Source organism: Eulemur rufifrons, chromosome 24 (genome assembly GCF_041146395.1).
Source record: "Eulemur rufifrons isolate Redbay chromosome 24, OSU_ERuf_1, whole genome shotgun sequence".
NCBI lineage: Eukaryota > Metazoa > Chordata > Mammalia > Primates > Lemuridae > Eulemur > Eulemur rufifrons.
The window spans coordinates 13,091,907-13,108,232 of NC_091006.1; the positions used below are offsets into that span (position 1 = coordinate 13,091,907).

The 16,326-nt window shown below is 51.1% G+C and overlaps 1 protein-coding gene across 2 annotated transcripts; it reads left to right on the top strand.

Moving 5' to 3' along the window:
• The first annotated feature begins 553 nt into the window (after positions 1–553).
• Positions 554–11,392, top strand: RCN3 (reticulocalbin 3). Of its 2 annotated transcripts, none has more exons than XM_069457482.1 (7): positions 554–596; positions 1,010–1,257; positions 3,855–4,057; positions 5,662–5,834; positions 9,004–9,064; positions 10,430–10,629; positions 10,886–11,392. In XM_069457482.1, the coding sequence occupies exons 2-7, from the start codon at positions 1,016–1,018 to the stop codon at positions 10,991–10,993; spliced, it is 987 nt and encodes a 328-aa protein (XP_069313583.1). In that variant the 5' UTR covers positions 554–596; positions 1,010–1,015; the 3' UTR covers positions 10,994–11,392. The 2 variants fall into 2 exon arrangements, with proteins under 2 accessions (XP_069313583.1, XP_069313584.1); XM_069457483.1 differs by lacking the exon at positions 554–596 and adding an exon at positions 848–926.
• The last annotated feature ends 4,934 nt before the right edge of the window (positions 11,393–16,326 follow it).

Genomic DNA, 16,326 nt, shown 5'->3' on the forward strand with positions numbered 1-16,326 from the left:
CCTGAATCCTTCTTTGTGGAGCAGAAGAAAATTGTCCCCTCTTCAAGGAAAGGGAATGCCTCCTGGGGCCGCTTGATTCCCCTCTTTCTTTTTCTTTTTTTTTATTCTTTTTATTTTTTTCCTCTCCTTTTTCTCTTTTTTTAAAATTATTTATTTATTTATTTATTTTTAAAAAATATTTCTTTTGTCCTATTCATCTGCAATCACATGATGCGCCTCTTTCTTAAACCGTCCCGACAGAGAGAGAAAAATACATCTCCCATGAGGCTTTGGGGCTAGAGCAACTGGAGGTAGACGGCAGGGCACCCCGATGCCTGCCGGGAGTTGTAGTTCTCCCGGGCCGCGTCACTCCGGCTTCGCCCACCGGGTCTTCCCGGGGCCCACCGCGCTTTCTCCTTTGTGGACGTGGCGAGGGGCGCCCGCTACCCTCCCGGCGCTCGTTGGCCCCGCCCCGTGGGGCGCTCGCGCGCGCTCATTGGTCGGAGGGCGGGGCTCTGCGCCGCCATAGGCGGGCCTGACTGGAGAGCCGCCAAATTGGGCTTATTTGGGAGAACGCAGAGTGGAGCGTGCAGAGGGAAGCCAAACTGGATAACGGGGTAAAGGGAGCGGGTAGGGGGCCCTGCCCAGGGAAGGCGGCTCGGGGCGGGTGGGATCGAGTGTCCCCAGGGCCTAGGCTGAGAGCGACACCGGAGAGCCTGCCTGATTTCTTGCCGACCACCAGCATGCCCCGCACTTTGCATGGGACGTGCACCATGTCTCCCTGAAGTTCTCCCTTGCGGATCTGGGACCCTTCGGGGACTCCCTCAGAGGATTCAGTCCCTAGAGCTGGTTTTACCTCTGAGCACCCCGCCCATCTTTTTCCCATCGCTGGCCCTTCTTGAGCCCAAAAGTTTGCAGCCAGCTTACATCTCTCTGTCCTGTCCCAGGTAATCTCCCTAGACATCGACCCCCTGTCTCGTTTCTGTCCCCATCCCTGTGACCTCTGAGCCCTGGCCTTGTCACTCCCCAGGAACCGATGATGTGGCGACCATCACTTCTGCTGTTTCTGTTGCTGCTGAGGCACGGGGCCCAGGGGAAGCCGTCCCCTGACACAGGCCCTCATGGCCAGGGGAGGGTGCACCAGGCGGCGCCCCTGAGCGAGGCCCCTCATGATGACGCCCACGGAGACTTCCAGTACGACCACGAGGCTTTCTTGGGACGGGACGTGGCCAAGGAATTCGACCAGCTCAGCCCAGAAGAAAGCCAGGCCCGTCTGGGGTAGGAAGGAGATGGGGGTGGGGCGACTTTAGGGGTGGGGGTTGCGGGAGAGAGATGGGAGCATTGATGAGGGGACAGACAAGGGACTGGGATGGTGTGGACTGGACTTTGGTTCTTTGTGAGGATTCTGTCACGCAGTTCTACCTCTTCTCCTCAGGAAAAACACAAATTAAGTCAAAATTGAGGCCTCAAAATAGGACTTTTCCAGGCAGCAAACTCTGTTCAAATTCTGCTCCTAAGTTACTCTTTGTTCCTTTGTCCCAGACACCTCCCCTCCCCAAGCCTCTGTTCTCTGCCCTGGAACTGAGATTTGGCAGGTAAGGAGCCCAGCCAGGGCAGAAAAATGGCTGAGCCCCGAATTTGAGGGTGAGCTGGGCTGAACCGGGTCTCACTATCATCTGGAAGGAGCGTGTCCACTCTTTGTGCAGGGCAGGCAGGGCCAGAGTGGGCCTGAGGGCAGGGAGGCAATGGAAGCAGCCTCTCTGTGCATCCTACTGATGCTCATTCATCTTACAAATGTTCACTGAGCACTTACTATGTGCCAGGCACTGCTCTAGGTGTTAAAGTCACAGCAGTGAACAAACAAGACAAAAATCCCTGTCCTTGTGAAGCCTAAATTGTAGTGGCAGAAACGACAATAAATCCACAAGTATAAAGTGCATCACATGGAGATAAATCTATCAGAGAAAAGGCGAGGGAGTGAGGAAGTGTGTAGGGGAGAGGTTGATGTGTATGTGAGGCCTGTAATTTTAAATAGGGAAGTCTGAGGAGGCCTGGATGGAAGATGGTATTTGAGCCACATGGGAATCTGAGGGAATAGCATTTCAGGCAGATGGAACAGTCAGTGCAAAGGCCCTGAGGCAGGAGTGAACTTGGTGTGTTTGGAGAACAGGGAGGCCCCTGTGGCTGAAACCCTGTGAGGGAAGGAAAGAGACTGGGAGGTGGGAACAGAGAGGGAGCAAAAAGGTCAGATCGTGCAGGGTCTTTTGGGTCACAGTGAAGATTTAAGCTTTCCTCTGAGTGAGATGAGAGCCATGGGAGGGCGTGAGCGGACTTGGGCTTTAACAGAATCCCTCCAGCTGTTGGGTGGGGAACAGACTGTAGGAGCACTAAGCAGGGAGCCCAGAGAGAAGCAGCTGCAATAGTCCAGGGGGGACACCAGAGAAGGTGGCGGCTAGATCAGGGCAGAGACAGCAGCGGTGGTGACTGGTCAGCTAGCTGGAAGATTGTGCATGGATGGGGGTGGGTGAAGGAGGGATGGGGGACGGGGCAATGATAGATTAGCACTTTTGGCTTAGTGCTAACTATGGTGCCAGGCGCTTGCTAAGTGCTTTACATGACAACTCATTTAATACCCACAACCACCTGTTGGGGCAGGTACTGTTATTTATCTCCATTGTACAGAGGGGTAACCGAGGCACAGAGAGATTAAGTCATTTGCCCACAGCCAGCAAGAGGAGACAGCAGGGGGTGGATCTAGAATGTCTGGCTGTGGAGCCCAAGCTCTTAACCATAGTGAGAATCTCAGGGTAGGGTGTGAGTCTCAGGGACAAGAGCCCGCTCCTGACAGACCCGGGCACCTACAGCCTGGCGTGGGAGGGAGGCAGCGACACAGGCAGAGCTGAGGGGGCCTCTGCTGTCTCGGATTTGATCCTGGGGACTGGGCCACGGGGGCCAAGGAACGGTGACAGGGAGGAGGGCTCCATGTGGTCTCTATTAGCGGCTGGGCGAGGACCGGGATCCGTGGCAGGGCGTCACCAGGGGAGAGGAGAGGGGCTGGGGAGCCGACAGGCGAGGCCGGAGAGAAGAGGCGCGAGATGAGACCTCAGTGGCTTGACTTGCGACGGGGAGGTGCACAGGAGCCGGCGGACAGAACTGAGGGGAAGACCGAGGGCCGAGCCCAGGGGTTGCGGGTGGAGGGTCTTGGGCAGTGCCTGGTTCGGCCGGGAGCAGGCCGGGAGAGCGGCTGGACGCAGCGCGGGGCGGGGCTGTAGAGAGAGGGGCCCGAAATACACGCGCGGGGCCAGGGGAGGGGGCGGGGCGGGGCGGGGCGGGGCTAGGGGAGGGTCCAGAGGCAGAGACAGGGGAGGGGGCGGGGCCGAGACGGCTGGAGGTCCGGGCGTGGATGGCCGTGGCTGTTTGGGTTCAGAGTCGGATTTGGGACCGGGGTTCCGCAGCCAGGGGTGCGACGCGACGACCCTCTTCCTCACCTCACCCCAACTCAGTCCAGCGAGAGGTGGAGCACGTGCAGGGTCGAGGGGCGGGGCCGGAGTAGAGGGTGTGGCCCTAGATTGTCTTGAGGTCCCTCCCGCCACCCCGGTGGCTCGAGAACCTCAGCACCCGGCGTAGCCCGCTGGGTCTCGGGAAGGCAGTGACTCACCTCTGGAGGGGTCTCTGGGCTGGGGGGCGGGTCCTGCGGCGGGCTCTGTTCCGAAATTGACGCGCACCCCTCCCCAGTTCGCCCGCGGCGGGACGGTGGACCGCACCTTCAGCAGATGTGGGGGCGTGGCTCTGCCCGAGGGGCGGAGCCTGGCTGGGAGGAGACCCCCGGAGTGGGCGGTGCCCGACAGTGACCTGTGCCCGGCCCCGGCTCGCAGGCGGATCGTGGACCGCATGGACCGCGCCGGGGACGGCGACGGCTGGGTGTCGCTGGCCGAGCTTCGCGCGTGGATCGCGCACACGCAGCAGCGGCACATACGGGACTCGGTGAGCGCGGCCTGGGACACGTACGACAAGGACCGCGACGGGCGTGTGAGTTGGGAGGAGCTGCGCAACGCCACCTATGGCTACTACGCGCCCGGTATGCGGCGAGATCCCAACCCCTGCTCCCCGCACACAGCGCGACCCGTCCTTTCTGACCACCTCATCCTGAGAGCCCTTAACCCATCTACCCAGAATCCCTGACCCTTGAGCAAGGTCGGCCCACTTGTAGGTCCCCATCACTCTGAGACCCCCAATCTTTGACCTCTCTCTGGCTTTTCCTTCTAGGGTCCATGGCCTCTATGACCCCATGACTAGGAAACTGCAGATCCTTGACCAGGGATACCTGCTTTCCATGCCCTGTTGTCCTAGCCTCTGACCTCTGTGGCCTCTCATCCTGAGAACATTTACCCTGTCCCAACTCTCTCAGTTTCCTCTTCTCTGTCTCAGGCCCCAGCCCCAGGCCCCCCACAGCTCTTGTTCTCTTCTTCCTCTCCTCTCCCTCCCTCCCCCAGCCTCCCCCTCCAGCCTTCCCCTCTCCTGGCTCCAGGGGGGGTCTTTCTGCACCCAGAGCTGACCCTGTCCCGCCCCTGCTCAGGGCTCCCCTGGGCCCCCAGGAGACAGTCCCAGCTCCTCAGCTTTGTTTCTCTGCATTTTCTGCCCCAAATGGATCTTCTGTGGTTTCTCTGAACTCACCACACTCCTCAAACCTCTATGTCCACTCTGCACATGCCGTTCCCACCAAGGAACATGCCCTTTCCCCTCCTCTCTGTCAAGCATCCGAATCACCCAAATGGGCCACTGTCAACTCAAAGTCCACCCTTCCTGGCTGCGTGCCCTTGGGCAAATTACTTCCTCTCTCTGGGAATTAGTTTTCTCATTCAGAAAGTAGAATCAGGCCGGGCGCGGTGGCTCACGCCTGTAATCCTAGCACTCTGGGAGGCTGAGGCGGGTGGATTGCTCAAGGTCAGGAGTTCGAGACCAGCCTGAGCGAGACCCCGTCTCTACTAAAAATAGAAAGACATTATATGGACACCTAAAAATCTATATAGAAAAAATTAGCCGGGCATAGTGGCGCATGCCTGTAGTCCCAGCTACTCGGGAGGCTGAGGCAGTAGGATCGCTTAAGCCCAGGAGTTTGAGGTTGCTGTGAGCTAACCTGACGCCACGGCACTCACTCTAGCCTGGGCAACAAAGTGAGACCCTGTCTCAACAAAAAAAAAAAAAGTAGAATCAATGGAACAACCCACTTTACTTTTTGTGAGGATTAAATACAATATTGTAGTTAAAGAGCTTAGCATATAACAAACTCTCACAACAAATTAGCTAATATAAGCCTGGCATGGTGGTGTGCCTGTAGTCCCAGCTACTTGGGAGACTGAGACAGGAGGATCGCTTGAGCTCAGGAGTTCAAGACCACCCTGGGAACCCAGGGAGACCCAGTCTCAAAAAATAAATGAATACAGCAAATAAACAAAAATACAAGTTAGCTAATATATATAATATGACATATATTATAAACTTATACAATAAATTATATATACAAGTTATGTTGTATATATAATTATGTAAGTTATTGATATATTAATTACTATTAATTCTGGGGCTGTCTTCCTGCTGAGTTAGGTTTCCTTTGTCTTTTTTCTCAGCCTGCCGGCACTCCATCCATGAAAGCATGTCTCACTAAGATCTGCCCTTTCCCAGGTGAAGAGTTTCATGACGTGGAGGATGCAGAGACCTACAAGAAGATGCTGGCTCGGGATGAGCGGCGTTTCCAGGTGGCGGACCAGGACGGGGACTCCATGGCCACCCGGGAGGAGCTGACGGCCTTCCTGCACCCTGAGGAGTTCCCCCACATGCGGGACATCGTGATTGCCGTGAGTGCGGGCTGGGGGAACCCGCCTCCTGCAGCCGTTCTGGGACCAGGCTTCTTACCCCGAGTCCAGTCTCCCGGCGCTTGCCAGGGGGGTGGCCACCTGGTCCTCCAGCACCTTCCCTACAGAACCCAGGCCACAAATGCCAATCAGTGGAGGGTGCCGTTTCCCATGTCCACTTCCTGACCCCCAGTGTCTAATCTCTCCTCCTCAGGCCTCCCCCTCCCTTTGCTCACATTTGGGTCTGGGCCCCCCACCTGCCCTCAAGTGCCTCCAGGAACCCTAATCCTGGCTAAACCCCAGGAACAGTCCAGCCCCACACGTGGAGTGTTCACTCTGAGACCTCTTCTGCTGGCCCCTCATATTTTTTTTTTTTTTTTTTTTTTGAGACAAGGTCTCACTCTGTCACTGAGGCTAGAGTCCAGTCATCACAGCACACTGCAGCCTCCAACTCCTGGGCTCAATCGATCCTCCTGCCTCAGGCTCCCAAGTAGCTGGGACTACAGGTGCAATCCACCATGCCTGGCTGATTTTTTCATTTTTTTGTAGAGACAGGTTCACCCTATGTTGCCCAGCCTGGTCTCGAACTCCTGGCCTCAAGTGAACCCCTGCCTTGGCCTCCCAAAGTGCTGGGATTACAGGTGTACCACCACACCCAGCTTATATTAGCTGATTTATCATAAGAGCTTATTATATGCCAAGCTCTTTAACTAAAATATTGCATTTTAACTAAAATATTGCATTCTGGTCTAGCTCCTCATCTAATTGTTATTCCTTTATAATTTTTTTGCCAAAACCTGCTGTATTCTATAGGGGAAGCATTCTTTCCTTCCTTCCCTCCTTCCTTCCTCTTTCTTTCTTTCTTTCTCTCTTTCACTTTATTTTTAGAGCAGTTTTAAGTACACAGCAAGACTGAGCAGAAGGTAGAGATCTCCCACATGCCCCCGGGCCGCTTCACATGTGCAGCCTCCTAAAAGGGACATTTGTTACTACCGAGGAACCTACACTGACACATCATTGTCACCCAAAATCCATAGTTTATATTAGGGTTCACTGTCAGTGGAAGAATTTTCTACTTCTGCCATGCTTAAGTTTTCACAAATTATTTTAAAAATCTAATTAGATGTATTTCACAAATAGCTAACATTGGTGTTAAATGCCCAGAAGGTATATTGAAAAAAAAAAGGAAAAGATCTATGAGATGGTTCCCTAAGAGCCATGAGCAACTTCCTCATCTTTTCATACGGCTGTGCAGTATCAACTAGTTCTGTTGCTGCCAGTGGGGCTGGTTCCTGCCTGCAGCCATTACAAACACACAGGACAACCTGAAACGTACATCACGTCACTTTACACTCACATGTCCATGAGGCTCCAGGACAAAACTTGTGGAGTGGAATTGTTGGGTTAACGGGCATGTGTGCTTGTAGTCTGTTGGATGTTTCTGGGTATTTTATGTACTCAATTCGTTCAGCTTCACAACAGGCCTTTGAGGTGGGGCTTTTGGCCTGGTTCAGAGATGGACACTAAGATCCAGAGAGGAGAGGTGTCATCTTGTTGCCCACGGACAGTGTGACCTGGACTTCTCAAGTGCCATGGACTCCCCACCTTACAAGGCCCTAAATCCCTTGTTTATAGCAGACAATGTTGTAATGACACTTTTCTCTCCTGAGTTGACATTCTTTAACAAACCTGATCGAGCATGTGCTGTGTGCTGGGCACACTTCTAACTCCTTTACCTCTGTTACTTCCATTTAATTGTCATGGCAACCGTAAGGCAGTGGGCCACCATCTTCCTTTTATAGATAAGGATGGCCGGGCACGGTGACTCATCCTGTAATCCTAGCACTCTGGGAGCCCGAGCCGGGAGGATTGCTTGAGCTCAGGAGTTTGAGACCAGCCTGAGCAAGGGCGAGATCCCGTCTCTATAAAAAATGAAAAAATAAATTTAAAAAAAGGATAAATTAAAGGAAAGTCACTTAAAATAAATAACAGAAATTTCCATATGTAAGTATTGTAGAGTTATCAAACAACACAGGACAGTCAATTACACTTGAATGTATAACAACATATAACGTAAACAACAAATCATTCTTTAGTGTAAGTGTGTTCCACACAATATTTGGGATATACCTATATTAAAAACCAATTTGTTTATTTGAAATTCCAATGTAACTCATCTTGTAGTATAAGTATGTCCCAAATATTATACGGAACTAATTATACTAAAGAATTATTTGTTATTTATCTGTAATTCACCTGGAATTGGGTATACTATATTTTATCTGTCAACTCTAAAATATTGTAGCTTGACTTTGCTAGAAGATACGGTGTCAGCTGCCTGCACTGTGTTATGTTGAATGAGTCTGAATGTAAAAGTGGGTAACAGAAACTGTCGTGCTCAAGAAGTGTGCAAAAAACAAAGAGGGCCAGGCCGGGCACAGTGGCTCACGCCTAGAGGCTGAGGCGGGCGGATTGTTTGAGCTCAGGAGTTCGAGACCAGCCTGAGCAGGAGTGAGACCTTGTCTCTACTAAAAATAGAAAAAAATTATATGGACAGCTAAAAATGTATATAGAAAAATTAGCCGGGCATGGGGGTGCATGCCTGTAGTCCCAGCTACTCGGGAGGCTGAGGCAGAAGGATCACTTGAGCCCAGGAGTTTGAGGTTGCTGTGAGCTAGGCTGACGCCATGGCACTCTAGCCCGGGCAACAGAATGAGACTCCATCTCAAAAAATTCAAAAAAAAAAAAAAAAAGAAAAAGAACAAAGAGGGCCATGTGGAGTGACTGTCAAAATGGTCCACAAAGTGCACCGTGTGTGTTCATAAAGCAGGGTTAGGGCCTACTCTCTGCTAAACGTAAGAGGTTTCACCCCTTCGAGCATGTTTGCCGGGACATGAGAATGTTGTTAGGGACACAGGACAGCTCTCCTTTCGTGTAAGGAGCCTGTGCTTTGCTGGACACTGGGGCTCCCTGGCTCGTGCCCACTAAATGCCCGCATCATATGTTGCCCCAGGAAGCCATCAGATTTCCCACACACTGCCCGTTGAGACGGCTCCAATGCCTGCCCCAGGGCTAGGTTCCCCAGAGAACCTCGTGTCCTTACCCCAGGGGTCCAGCCTCCTTCGGGAGCCAGCTGCATCCACCCCCAGGCTCAATGCCTCTTTCTCCCCAGGAAACCCTGGAGGACCTAGACAAGAACAGAGATGGCTACGTCCAAGTGGAGGAGTACATCGGTGAGTGGGCCCCATTCCTGTCCCAGTGTGGGTGGCAGTGGATGTATGTCACCCAGAAGAGAGCAGTGACCCTCAGAGGTGGGGCAGAGGCACTGCTTAAGTTCATGCATGCACCAAACATTTACTGAGTAGCTACTGTATGCCAGACACAAAAGCATCTATTAAGCACCTATTGTGTGCCAGGCCCAGGAAACACTTATTGAGCACCTACTGCATATAAGTGGTTGAGGATACAGCAGAGAATAACATAGATAAGGTCCCTCCTTGGGGGTCCGGAGTTTCTACAAAATCAAAACTTGGGGCCGGGCGCGGTGGCTCACGCCTGTAATCCTAGCACTCTGGGAGGCCGAGGCGGGTGGATCGCTCAAGGTCAGGAGTTCGAGACCAGCCTGAGCGAGACCCCGTCTCTACTAAAAATAGAAAGACATTATATGGACAACTAAAAATCTATATTCCAAAAATTAGCCGGGCATAGTGGCGCATGCCTGTAGTCCCAGCTACTCGGGAGGCTGAGGCAGTAGGATCGCTTAAGCCGAGGAGTCTGAGGTTGCTGTGAGCTAAGCTGACGCCACGGCACTCACTCTAGCCTGGGCAACAAAGTGAGACTCTGTCTCAACAAAAAAAAAAAAAAAAACTTGGGGGTAGTGTTTGGTGGGGACGGGCGTCAGGAGGCTTGTCTTGAACCTGTATCTGCACAGCTAACACTGTGTCTCCCGTTACATGGGGTGCAGGGGGACCCTCACAATGTCCCCAAATCTCCCCTTGGCCCTGCCACTGTCCCTGTGCCTTAGGGGCAAGGAATTTAGTCAAGGGGAAAGTTATTAAGCATAGAATATTTTTGAAGTTTGAAAACGTTTTCCTATAGAATATTTTTATGGAACAAACCTGTAGGCAAGACATTTTCTTTAAGTGTCATTTGTTTTCTAACATCTGTGAGGAAGATAGAAGTCTCTTTTTTTTATGAGAAAACTTAAACATCATAGCAGGACAGCTGACATATGGTCACTTGCCATGTGCTAGAGACCTTGTTCTAAGTGGTTAACGTCGGGTCATTTTATTTCTTTCTATGTATTGATGTTTTTAGAGAGAGGGTCTTGCTCTGTCACCCAGGCTGGAGTGCAGTGGCACAATCTCAGCTCACTGCAGCCTGTAACTCCTGAGCTCAAGCGATCTTCCCGCCTCAGCCTCCTAAGGTGCTAGGATTATAGGCGTGAGCCGCAGCACCCGGTTAACTTTTTTTTATTTTTTAGAGACAGGGTCTCATTTCGTCACCCAGGCCAGGAAGTGTCAGAGCCGGGATTGGATGCTGGGTCCCCTAGGCCCCCTGAGCTGCCCCTGACTTTGTCCCCTCTGTCCCATCCCCAGCGGATCTGTACTCTGCGGAGCCTGGCGGGGAGGAGCCGGCCTGGGTGCAGACTGAGCGGCAGCAGTTCCGGGACTTCCGGGATCTGAACAAGGACGGGCGGCTGGACGGGAAAGAGGTTGGCCACTGGGTGCTGCCCCCCTCCCAGGACCAGCCCCTGGTGGAGGCCAACCACCTGCTACAGGAGAGCGACACAGACAAGGTGCCGTGATGGGCCACACAGGCAGGCGCTGGGCAGGGGATGCCGGGTGGGTGTGCAGACATGAGCAAGACTGGACCTGGGGCTGGGGTGGTCCCCGTTTGGTGGGATAAAGAAAGAGGGACAGAGAGAGGGGAAGAGATTGAAGGACACAGAGACCCAGAGAGGGACAGAGACCTCGGGGACATACTTAGGTGTAAGGAGAGCTCTCACAAGTAGGGCCAGTGCTGTCCCCTCTGATCCCTGACCCTCCCTCCAGGACGGGCGTCTGAGCAAAGCTGAGATCTTGGGCAACTGGAACATGTTCGTGGGCAGCCAGGCCACCAACTACGGCGAGGACCTGACACGACACCACGATGAGCTCTGAGCCCCAGTGTGACGGTTACAGCCTCCTAACCCACGGGATAACCCGAGGAGGGGCCACAGTAGCCAGGCCCCTCCCTGTCCCAGCCCTGTAGGAAGGGGACGCAGCCCCAGACGTCTCCCTGCCCCTGGGCTCTCAGGGACCACCTGGGTCAGCTTCTCTCCCCGAGACACTCCAGCCCTCCCCACCCTGCCCCGGGGGCTCTCACAGCCCGGGAGGGTGAGTGACACCCATTTCTCACTGGCAGAATCTCCCAGCCCAGACCCAGGGACCCTTGCCCCATGCTCAGCCTCTAGGAGCCTCCACTAACGCCCCAGCTCCAGATCTGAGCCCAAGCCACACACTGAGAAAGTCCCAGCCCGGACACTGGCCCGCCCCAACCCGCCTCCCCTCTGCCAGGGAGGCAATAAACCCAGCGCTGGGCCTCTCTGTGGGTCTGTCTCTCTTGTCCGGGGCCCTAGGGAGGGACTGGGGGCTGTGACAGTGAGGGGATGAGGGAACCATGCTGAGGGTTGGGGCTGAGGCAGGAAGGAGGAGACCAGGCATTGCAAGGTGGGGCTGGGTGTCAGCAGGGGTGGAGAATGTTCCTGGGGGTGAGAAATAAAACTCTAAGCCTGGACCCTGCAGTGCACAAACCAGACAGGAAGCTCTCAGAGCTCCAGTGGGGAGGCAGAGACAAGTCACCATGAAACATGTCACAGAGTGGCAGACGCTATGAAGCAGGGCAAGGGGGTAGCAGTGTGGCAACATGCTGACAGAGTGGCCAGGAAGGACCTCAGTGGTGAGTGGAGTGAGGGAGGGAGCCATGGGGGGATTGGGAGGGATAGCATTCCAGGGTGGGGGGGAGTGGCAGGTGCAAAGGCCCTGAGGCAGGAGTGGGCCTGGTGTGTCTGAGCAGCAGAGAGGAGGCCACTGTGGAGTGAGCAGAGAGGAGGGTGGGGAGAGGGCAGAGGGGAGAGCAGAAGGGAAATGGGGCCAGATTGTGCAGGGCCTTGGAGGCAGGTCATGGTGGTCCCTGTTTGGTGGGACAAGACAGACGGACAGAGATCCAGAAAGAGGGGGACAGAGACCAAGAGAAAGAGGGGGGATAGAGTTTACTCTGAGTGACATGGGAGCCACTGGAGGGTCCTGAGCAGAGCAGGGATTAGAACTGATGTGGATTATTAAAGAGTCTCTTTGCTGCCGAGTCAGGGAAGGGGGCCGAGAACAGAAGGGCATTCCTGGCATTTGGGCAAGAGAACGTGACATCATTTATTCTTTCAGCAGCCTTGTGACTCACTGGTTCAATTCACCTTTAGAGCTGAACATGCCTTAGTCCTGCCCCGGCAACTCCCCTCCTGGTAGGTCAGACAGAAATATCAGAAGAAGGTCACCAAAAGAAGGTTCATAGCAAAGAAGGTTCATAATATCCCCAAACTGGAGACAGCCCACTTGCTCATCAACAGAAAGGACAAGTGCATTGTGGAGGCTTTGCCCAGGGGAAGCCACATGGCCATGAGCAAGAATGATCTCAGCGTCCCCGAGTGCCTGGAGGGATCTCACCAATGTTACTCTCAGCGAAAGAAGTCAATGCAGAGGAGCATACACTGCATGATTCCATTGATAGAAAATTCGAGAAGAGGCAAAACTAACTTAGGGGATTAGAGGTCGATGGATGGTGCTGCCACTGGGTGGGGAGGGACCAGAGCGGGCCTGAAAGGGGCTCATGGGGCAGGGGCTGGGAAATAGCTTGTTGTTGCTGTGGGCGCTGCTTCCCAGAGGTGTTCAGCCAATGAGAACTCATCCAGCCGTCCACATATGACGTGTGCCCTGTTATGCGCGCTAGAGTTCAAGTCAAAGTTTACTTTTTAAAAATCCCCCTGATTTTTTTTTTTTTTTTTTGAGACAGAGTCTCACTTTGTTGCCCAGGCTAGAGTGAGTGCCGTGGCGTCAGCCTAGCTCACAGCAACCTCAAACTCCTGGGCTCAAGCGATCCTCCTGCCTCAGCCTCCCGAGTAGCTGAGACTACAGGCATGCGCCACTATGCCCGGCTAATTTTTCTATATACATATTTTTGGTTGTCCATATAATGTCTTTCTATTTTTAGTAGAGACGGGGTCTCGCTCTTGCTCAGGCTGGTCTCGAACTCCTGACCTTGAGCAATCCACCCGCCTCGGCCTCCCAGAGTGCTAGGATTACAGGCGTGAGCCACCGCGCCTGGCCGAAATCCCCCTGATTTTTAAGGCAGTGAAATCATTCTATATGATAATGTCATTATATGTTACAGAAAAATCATAGAATGCACAACACAAAGAATGAACTCTAATATAAACTACGGATTTGAGTTAATAATACTGTATCAATATTGGCTTATCAATTGTAACAAATGTACCATACTAATGCAGGTTTTTTTTTTGTTTGTTTTGAGACAGAGTCTCACTCTGTTGCCCGGGCTAGAGTGCCGTGGCATCAGCCTAGCTCACAGCAACCTCAAACTCCTGGGCTTAAGCAATCGTCCTAGGACTACAGGTGTGCATCACCATGCCCGGCTAATTTTTTCTATTTTTAGTAGAGATGGGGTCTCGCTCTTGCTCAGGCTGGTTTTGAACTCCTGAGCTCAAGCAATCCTCCCACCTTGGCCTCCTGAAGTGCTAGGATTACAGGCGTGAGCCACTGCACCGGCCTTCAAGATGTTAATAATAAGGGAAACTGAAGGTGGGGTGAAGGGGTATGTGAGAACTCTTGTACTTTCCACTCATTGTTTCTTTAACCTAAAACTGCTCTAAAAAAGAAGGCCCTTTAATTTAAAAAATTCCCTTTATAGGACTCAAGTCCCATACATCCACCTACCCCCATATTTAATGAATTTTTTCTCTCTTGGGGAAAGAAATAGAAATAACCCAGTGTTAGACTGTAAACCTACGGACCAGTTTAGAGAGAAGTGACATCTTAATAATATTAAGCTTTCCAATTCATGAATATGGCATATCCCCTTATTGCTTTAGGTCTTTAAATCTCAGCAATGTTTTATAGTTTTGGTTTTTTGAAGGGGGGGTAATGAGGACAGGGGTTCAATTCCTTTTTTTTTTTTTTTTTAGACAGAGTCTCACTCTGTTGCCCTGGGTAGAGTGCAGTGGTGTCATCGTAGTTCACTGCAAGCTCAAACTAAACTACTGGGCTCAAATGGTCCTCCTGCCTCAGCCTCCTGAGCAGCTGGGACTACAGGTACACACCACGATGCCTGGCTAAGTTTTCTATTTTTTAGTAGAGACGGGGTCTGGCTATTTCTCAGGCTGGTCTCGAATTCCTGACCTCAAGTGATCCTCCTGCCTTGGCCTCCCAGAGTGCTAGGATTACAGGTGTGAGCCACTTTGCCTGGCCTGTTTTGTAGTTTTTAGTGTAAAAGTCTTACATCTTTTGTTAAATTTACCCCAAGTATTAATATTTTGGTTTTTCTGCTATTGTAAATGAAAATGTTTTTCAATTTCACTTTTCAATTTTTCGCTTCTAGCATATAAAATAGCAATATTCTTTCATTAACTTCATATCCTGTGAACTTGCTAAATTTACTTATTTGTCCTAGAATTTCAATTTCATTCCTTTTTATTATTTCTGTGCTAACAGCTCCTGACTTTTTATTAATTATATGTGTTTCCCTTTAGGTTCTTGAACATACTTATAATAGCTATTTTTAAAACCTTCTTTTTTGATTCCAACATGGGTCATTTAAGGTCTCAGTTGACTGTGTTTTCTCTTGAGAATGGGTTATATTTTCCTCTTTGTTTCTATATTGAGTAATTTTAGATTGTATGTTGGATACACTGTAGAAACTTTGGAGTCTGTTATGTTCCTCTGAAGAATATTGCTTTTTTTTTTTTCTACGCAACCCATTAACTTAGTTGAACTCAAACTGTAACCTCTATAAACTGTCTCTCCTGTGAAATTTGTAGCACAAATTTCAGTTCATATTATTAAGTTTAGCTGGTCTTTTTGGAGCATATCACACGCAGGTGTGATTTAGGGTCAGCTAGATATTAGAGTAGAGTTTATATAAAATATTTGGGTACCATCTCTAGTTTTTTCCCCCAGGATTTATCTCCTCACTTTTCTGTTGCTGTAGTTATTGAAGCTGGGAAGACTGGATTTCCCCTGGTGTTTTAGCTGCCTCTCATGGCATGGATTAGAACTCGTCCCCAATCTAAAAGCTGTGCAAATGGGAAACTCACCCAGTGCCTTTCCTTTTTCTCAGTGTCAAGTCCCTTCCAGTTTCCAGGCTGTTTTTGTTCACTTTCCAGTACCTTTAGGTAAATGTTTTCTATTTTTTCCAGAGTTTATAACTGTTATCTGTGGGAGGGCTGGAATTTGAATCCACGTGCTGTTGATTCCAAGCTATTATAACATACCGCCACCTAGTGGCTTGAGGTGGAGAACTGGTTTATGGGGGAGTAAGGACAAATTCGTAAATCTCTGGGGGCTGCATGTTTGAAAACATTTTTTTTTTTTTTTTTTTTTTTTTTTGAGACAGAGTCTCACTCTGTTGCCCAGGCTAGAGTGCCGTGGCATCAGGCTAGCTCACAGCAACCTCAAACTCCTGGGCTCAAGCAATCCTACTGCCTCAGCCTCCCGAGTAGTTGGGACTACAGGCATGCACCACCATGCCCGGCTAATTTTTTCTATATATATATTTTAGTTGGCCAGATAATTTCTTTCTATTTTTAGTAGAGACGGGGTCTCGCCCTTGCTCAGGCTGGTCTCGAACTCCTGACCTCCTGACCTCGAGCGATCCACCCGCCTCGGCCTCCCAGAGTGCTAGGATTACAGGCGTGAGCCACCACGCCCGGCCTGAAAACATTTTTTACCAAAATAATACTCACACGTAGCAACAAATTACTTGCACAGAACAGTTTATGGCCATACATGATGGCTCATGCCTGTAATCCCAAAAGTTTGGGAGGCCGAGGTAAGAGGATTGCTTTAGCCCAGGAATTTGATAGGAGCCTGGGCAAAACGTTGTGAGACGCTGTCTCTACAAAAATTAAGAAAAATTAGCCCAGCGCAGTGTTGCGCACCTGTAGTCCCAGCTACTCAGAGGCTGAGGCAGGAGGATCGCTTGAGTCCAGGAGTTCAAGGCTGCAGTGAGGTATGATCATGCCACACTGCACTCCTCCCTAAAAAAAAGACAGTTTATGATGGAAAACTGCCCAGCACCTTGTAACCTTTAGTGCCTCCCTCTAGAAGTTTTTTGCTTTAAAAAATATTTTGCATATTTTATTTTTAAATATTGGCAACACACAGGATAAAAATTTCTAAATATACAAGATACTAAAAACAACGTCTTCCTTCCACCAAGTTCACCT

What these genes read in the sequence shown, in the direction of transcription:
- RCN3 (XM_069457482.1), top strand. Translation starts at nt 1,016, where the DNA reads ATGATGTGGCGACCATCACTTCTGCTGTTTCTGTTGCTGCTGAGGCAC. An exon ending in TGCGGGACATCGTGATTGCC is followed by an intron (nt 5,835 to 9,003) that starts GTGAGTGCGGGC and finishes CTTTCTCCCCAG; the next exon opens with GAAACCCTGGAGGACCTAGA. An exon ending in AGGAGAGCGACACAGACAAG is followed by an intron (nt 10,630 to 10,885) that starts GTGCCGTGATGG and finishes CCCTCCCTCCAG; the next exon opens with GACGGGCGTCTGAGCAAAGC.